Source organism: Chlorella variabilis, assembly GCF_000147415.1.
Source record: "Chlorella variabilis unplaced genomic scaffold CHLNCscaffold_15, whole genome shotgun sequence".
Lineage (NCBI taxonomy): Eukaryota > Viridiplantae > Chlorophyta > Trebouxiophyceae > Chlorellales > Chlorellaceae > Chlorella > Chlorella variabilis.
The window spans coordinates 287,166-293,335 of NW_005435073.1; the positions used below are offsets into that span (position 1 = coordinate 287,166).

The following is a 6,170-nucleotide window of genomic DNA, read 5'->3' on the forward strand; positions in this document are numbered from 1 at the left end:
CCCACCAGCCACCCCACCTCGGCCGCCGAGCGGCGCACGACGGCAGGCAGCGCTCGAGCCAGGTTGGGGCAGGGCGCAGGAATGGAGTGCCACTGCTCCTGGCTGAGCGGCAGGCAGGCCACCAGGTCGGCGTAGAGGGTGGAAGAGCGCTGTCTGTGCTGTAGCAGGATGCCCAGGGCTGGCTGCACCGCTGGCGCCGCCCGCACCAGGCAGCGGGCTGTCTCCACCATTTGCTCTGCTGTGTTGTGGCCGTACTGCAGCACCATGTGCAGCGGGGTGTCGCCAACAACATCCCGTGCAAAAGCCAGCTCGGTGCCGCCTCCACCAGCAGGCACACCGCGCAGCCCGTGTTACAAGTCACCCCGCGTGAGCAGACCTGGGGCAGGGGCAGCCAATCTTGTCGGCTTAATCCGCCCGCGCCTGCAGCCAGGAGCTGAAGCACCGCCGCCTCGTCGCCAAGTCGAGCTGCCTGATTGAGCTTGGCTGCCATCCCAAACACCACCGACCAGGCAGCCCAGACTGCAGCACCCCTGCACGTGCAGGCCGCTGGCAGTCATGCGGGCTTGCTGCTGCTGAGCGGCGCAGCAAAGTGCCGTACCGTCTCGCTTGCCTCCAGCTGTGCGACTGCTGCAACGCGGAGATGCCGCCGGCTGCTGCAATGGTTGCGCTGGAGTGGGGGCTGTCACGCTATGCGCCGTCTGGCAGAATGTCCATACAAATTCGGCGCTGTCATCTGAGAAGTTGCGGAGCGCCACGCATGGTTCCCCCTGCAAGGCCTCGCTGCCATGCGCTGGCCAGTGTGGACAACATGCTGCTCAGGCGCACCCTGGCAAGCCGCCCGCCACCCGCCGGACCGCCGCTGCCTCGTTCAGCATCCAGCAGTTGCCCAGCAGCAGCCAGGCCGCCACACACAGCTGCAGCCCGCAGTAGCCCTCGCCGCAGCACAGTTCCATCAAAGCTGCATTTGCACGGTCCCACGTGCGGCCGACTGCAGCCGCCGCTGCCGCAGCTCTACCCCAGGGCTGCTCCGCTGCTTGTTGGTGAGCCGTGGGCAGGTGGGTCAGAGGCGCGGCGCGGGCCGTCCAGGTGGCAATAACGACTGGCAGCAGCAGACCAAACACGGTCTGATGCATGACTAAAACCGCCAGGCAATGCAGCTCGCTCTGGGCTTCAGGGGCTGCAAGGGCAGTCCAGCAGTGGGCTGTGATTGAGGAGAGCAGGCAGGGCTTGGAAGCGTATGGAGACAGGCGGCATTCTGGCACAAACCCTCTCAACGATCCAGGCAAACCCTCCCTCCATGGCTGCCTACCCAGCCCTCTGCAACGCTGCGCTGCCCACCTGCCAGCAGGTCGCGCTGGTGCTGGTGCGGCTGCCCAGGCTCCGCACGCAGCAGGCCCAGGTCTGGCAGGACGGCCAGAGCCTTCCACGCCCCGGGCAGCCGTGCCCTCGTCAGCGGGTGCGTCAGCAGCGGCGAAGCGCAGTGCGCAACGTTGTGGGACGTGGCAGTCATGAGGAGAATGAGCACCACCTGCTGGGCCAGCACCGCCAGCGGCGGAAGCGGCAGGGCCATGCCCACCACGGCCGCCTGCAAGACCCGGGTGCCTGCAGGCGGCGATCGCAAAGGTGGGGTTGGAGGGCCGGGTACCGCTGCTGGCAGCATCAAAGTGCTGCGAGAACAGCCAGCACAGCCCTCGCTTGGCTGAGCCAGCCCAGACAACACCGTGCTCAAGCACACCCACCGGTGGCCAATCGCAGCCAGTCCGCGGCAGCCCCAGCGGCACCGGGCGAGGCTGGCCGCAGAAGGAGCAGTCCCACTCCCTCCTGCAGAGCAGTTGAAGGCACAGAGCAAGGAGTGTGGGCATGCGGGCAGCCTATGCTGTGTGGCGGCATGCTTACCGCAGGCAGGGCATAGCACGGCAGCTGCTCTTTGGCTGCACTCTGCAGCTGCGGCTGCGGCGAACAAGGGTTCGGCAGTGAGGGTGGGCAGGCGCACACCTTTGTCGAAAGGCGTGATGCCATGTATGCCATGGCTGTTTGCAAGCCGACGATGACCAACACTCTGCACGGGAGAACGGGGACAGACAAGAAAGGACAGTGGACAGCAACGGGAAGCGGGCAAGGTTGCCTCAAAGGTGCATATGATGTGTGTGCAGGACGTGCTGAGGATGCACACTCACCTGTAGTGCAGCCAGGCAGCCTGCGTCATGCTCAGCAAGGTAACCAGAGCAGTTGCCTGGAGGGCCAGCAATCCTGCCATGTGTTGCCGCCAGCTGCTGTGTTCGAGCACCAGCGCGGCCTCTGCCGCCGCTGTGCGTCGCCACATGATCGTCTGACCCAGCAGTAGCAGAGCAAAGGCTGTCAGCTCCATGCGCCGCACCAGCCATATCTGGGTCTGCAAGTGGGCCGGCGGCACACGTGCCGCCTCCTGCTCCTGCCTGTTGTCGGGCAGCGGCGAGTGCGCCCTGCTCCTGCTCCCACCGGGCGGGCGCTCAACGCCCCGGCTGCTCACATTGCCGCTGGACCGTGCCAATGCCGATGCCATTCTTGCCAACGGGCGCTGCAGCTGCTGTGTTTGGCGAGAAATGCCGGGTGGGCATGCATCCATCGCCATCCCTCCCAAGACACCCCTATAATTGCTGCGGATGTGCGCAGTGAGTATCGAGCCGTGCAATCACCCAAACCCGCTGCAAGACGTCCACGGCGGGGATGGGTGAGGGACCAGGACAAACGGTACCCAAGATGAGACACTACAGGATGATAACAGCTGCAAGAGCGAAATAATTTGAACGGCGCGCGATGCGCCGCGCATCCCGCCACATCGCGCCGCCACATCCCGCCAGCGGGGCGCCACCTGTGTGCGCCCAGACCGCATCAGCACTTTTCAAGTCGCAGATGGGTGGGCAGCGGCCAGGAGGGGCAGCCAGCCCCTGCACAAGATCCCCAGGTTCGATGGCGTGCCACCCGTCAGACGGGGCATCCTCCGGCTCTACACAGCAATGCACGGCGCCCAGAGCGCTAGCGTGCCGCACCGGCGCCGCTCCTGAAGGCCTTTCAGCACCTTTTTCAGCAAGCCCAGTTACAGCAAGCCCCACAGCACAGTTGTACAGCTTCTGCCTGCCCTGCCAATACCCTGTGCCCCCTTCTTGGGGGGGCCAGCGCTGCCCTGCCGCCAGTCCATCGCAAGCGCTCCAACTGCTAGCGCTCGCCGGGGCAACAGGCCGGCTGCCGCCTTTCCCAGGTTCAGTCTGCAAAGAAGGAGTAAGTGCTTGCATCCACGACGATCTGCTGCACGCTGCCCGCCACCGCGCACACTGTCAGCACCAGGCACAGCAGGTTGAGCGCCTCCAGCAGCCACCAGGCCCTTCTGCTGGGCTTGTACACACGGATGTACCTGCGGCGCAGACAGCGCCGGGGCCGGGGGCGGGGGGGAACAGTCTGGAGCTAAACCAGGAGAGGGCGCAAGCGATGCAGGCTGGCGGCGCTGCTCAGCGCAGCGGGATGCCTCACATTTCGATTGGGAACAGAACCTGCGGCGCCGGAGCGGTGCGGGAGGGGGAAGGCAAGAGAGAGGGCAGGGCAGGGCAGTGAGCAAGCACGGCGGGCAGGCCCACAAAGGCAGGTGGTGCGTACACTGCACACGATAGGCAGAGCTCACCGTGGCCGGCCAGAACCCGAGCGCGCCGACCAGTCCGACCTGCGTTTTTCAATAAGGAAGATCAGCTTCGGTAAAGGTAAAACAATCTACAGTTTCAGGCAGCTACTAACCATGTCAGAGAAGAAAGGAAGCATCATGCTGATCGCCGCCACGACGGCCACGTCTGCACAGCAGCAGGGGGGCAGCGCCAGGGGCATGCGGCAGCGGCGCGCATCAGCCCAGGCGAAGCGCCAGCGCTCCCGTCCCCTCCCAGCTGTGCCTGCGCCCTGGCAGGGGCAGGCAGCGGATGCCCTCTTCCCCGCCGGCAGGGATGCTCACAGAAGCAGCGGCCGGAGATGACGGCGGCGCGGGAGGAGGCATAGGCCGGGAAGCGTGGGCTGTGGCGGATCCAGCCCTCAACAAAGAAAAACACGGGCTGGGAGTACACCTGCAGGCAGCCATGTGTGCAACGTAACAGGAGCAGAATGCCGGCAGACATGCTGTTGTTTGGTACCGCTGACGCCCATGCTGAACTCAATGCTGAGGCAGCAGCTGTGCCGGACAGCTGGTGCAGCGGCTGCAAGCTCTGGTGTGCAGGTCACTGGCAGCAGCGCCTTGCCTGATAGGCTGGAAAGATGTGGATGAGGACCTGCAAGGGCAAAGGCACAGGGACAATGGAGCGGGGCTGCGGTGGGCACAACGGTAGGGGGGCCAGCCAGCCGCTGGGTGGCGGCGCTCCCAGCCTCGGGGTGGTCCGCATCCCGCCACAGGGCCAGCCCAGGCCCAGGGAGCGGCGGTGTATCCAGCCCACCATCGTGTTGGCGGCGATGAGCAGCCAGCGCGGGGAGGAGTAGCAGGTGAGCACGTTGCCGCCGGTGCCGCACGGCACGTCGCCAAACGCCTGCGGGGAGCGGGGCCAGGGCCAGGGGTCGGCGGCGCAGGTGCAGGTGCAGAGGCAGAGGCACAGCGCTTGGAAAGCATGGAAGCATGCACCCACCAGGTACCCAAACACTCCAACCGACACAAAGAAGAAAGTGATTATGACCATGGCCCAGTTGACTGCCTTGCGCATTTGCACCACCTGCGAGGCAGAAAAACAGCACGCACGTACCCGCCCCGTGGACCAGGGGCACGCGCGACCAAGGCCTGGTGCTGCGGGTAGGCCCGCGCAGGGGCCAGGTAGGGGCTGCGCCCCAGGCCAGGTGGCAATCACGCCACGCACCTGCCACCGCTGCCGGTCGTCCCGCGCGGGCGCGGCGCCGGGGAGCGGGCCGGCGTACGCGGCGCTGCCGCCGCTGGCCAGGCTGCTGCCGTCCTTGGCGTTGGGGTCCTTCAGCGTTGAGGCGCTGCTGGCGCTGGGTGCGGCGAGGAACTGGCTGTCGCCAAAGCCGGGCGGGGCGTCGGCCACGGTGTCCATAATCTCAATCAGCTGCAGTCAGTTCGGGGTCGTGGTGTGTGTACTGTGAGTGTATGTGTGCTTGTGTGTGTGCTTGTGTGTGGGGTTGAGGGATGGGGGGGCAGCAGGCAGCGTGGCACAACATCGAAGCACCAGGCAGGCCTCGGCGGACATCCCGAGCAGCAAGCCTGCCGGTGCCTGGCCCTGCGCAGCAGCCGGGCTCGGGCGGCGGCGGGCAGCGCCACTCACGATCATGGAGAAGGCATAGGCAAAGATCTGCAGGCAGCCGCCAGGCAAGGGGCGGCATGTGTTGGTTTAGAATCGTTGCTAGTGGGGAAGCACGGGCAGGGCTTGGCTGGCAGCCTCGAGAAGCCCAGCTGCTGGGCCGGCCGCCAGGAAGTGGGACAGCTCTGTCGGGTGTCAGGCCCTGCTCTCCCAGCTCTCTCAGCAACCAGAGCACGGCCAGCACAGCCCAGCACTCACCACGTTGCCAAACGCCCCGAAAATGCCCCACACTTTGTCGCTGCTCTCCCGCCCGCCCAGCGTGCCGTGCACGTTGCCTGCACGCACGAACGCAGCGGCAGGGTGCCGCGGGGCATGGGAGGGTGGCGGCAAGCTGCGCAAGGCCTCCGCCGCGACACACGACGCCCTAGCGCCCGAGGATCCCACTCACACAAAGCTGCCGAGAAAGCCACTGCTTTGCCTGCACGCCGCCACTGGCCAGCCACGCGCCCAGCCACCCAGCCAGCCCGCTGCCGCCACCCACCGTCTGCCACTTTGCCGATGGAGAGGCCGAGGGCGATGGAGGAGTAGCCAAAGGACATGGCCGTGGCCACCACCGAGGCCACCCAGCTCTCGTCCATGCTGGGCGTCTGGCTAAGCAGCAGCTGGCCGCCGGCAAAGATGAGGATGCCCTGCGGAGGGCAGGTGCGGGGGTGGTGGCGGTGGTGTGTGTGGTGTGTGCGGGTGTTGGTGTGGTTAGAGGAAAAAAGGGAGCAGGTGGGTTGCCATGTTGGCAGCGGCAGGGGTGGCAAAGGCGCAGGAGGAGTCTCAAGGGCCAACAGAGGGAGGCATGGAGGTCACAACAGCGACGGGCCAGGCCATCCTGCTTCCCCACCAGCGTCTTTCCACCCCGCCCCC

At 66.2% G+C, this 6,170-nt stretch overlaps 2 protein-coding genes across 2 annotated transcripts in view; both read right to left on the bottom strand.

The window, feature by feature from the left end:
* Positions 1–815: 815 nt before the first annotated feature.
* On the bottom strand, positions 816–2,769 carry CHLNCDRAFT_58352 (expressed protein; the record flags this gene model as incomplete). Its single annotated transcript, XM_005846035.1, has 6 exons — positions 2,178–2,769; positions 1,996–2,059; positions 1,897–1,950; positions 1,740–1,821; positions 1,339–1,602; positions 816–1,177 (listed from the first exon to the last, which is right to left on the bottom strand). Exons 1-6 carry the CDS (start codon positions 2,609–2,611, stop codon positions 816–818), a joined length of 1,260 nt encoding a protein of 419 aa, XP_005846097.1. The 5' UTR covers positions 2,612–2,769.
* A 471-nt stretch (positions 2,770–3,240) lies between these two features.
* The window catches only part of CHLNCDRAFT_53357 (hypothetical protein), a gene marked incomplete at both ends in the record, with an annotated part of 3,811 nt that continues 881 nt past the window's right edge, over positions 3,241–6,170 (bottom strand). The window contains 11 exons of the mRNA XM_005846036.1: positions 3,241–3,391; positions 3,508–3,527; positions 3,656–3,694; positions 3,766–3,818; positions 3,974–4,082; positions 4,446–4,535; positions 4,632–4,715; positions 4,857–5,063; positions 5,280–5,306; positions 5,514–5,590; positions 5,797–5,944. Of these exons, the coding sequence (XP_005846098.1) occupies positions 3,241–3,391; positions 3,508–3,527; positions 3,656–3,694; positions 3,766–3,818; positions 3,974–4,082; positions 4,446–4,535; positions 4,632–4,715; positions 4,857–5,063; positions 5,280–5,306; positions 5,514–5,590; positions 5,797–5,944 (1,005 nt within the window). The remainder of the gene's footprint in view (positions 3,392–3,507; positions 3,528–3,655; positions 3,695–3,765; positions 3,819–3,973; positions 4,083–4,445; positions 4,536–4,631; positions 4,716–4,856; positions 5,064–5,279; positions 5,307–5,513; positions 5,591–5,796; positions 5,945–6,170) is intronic.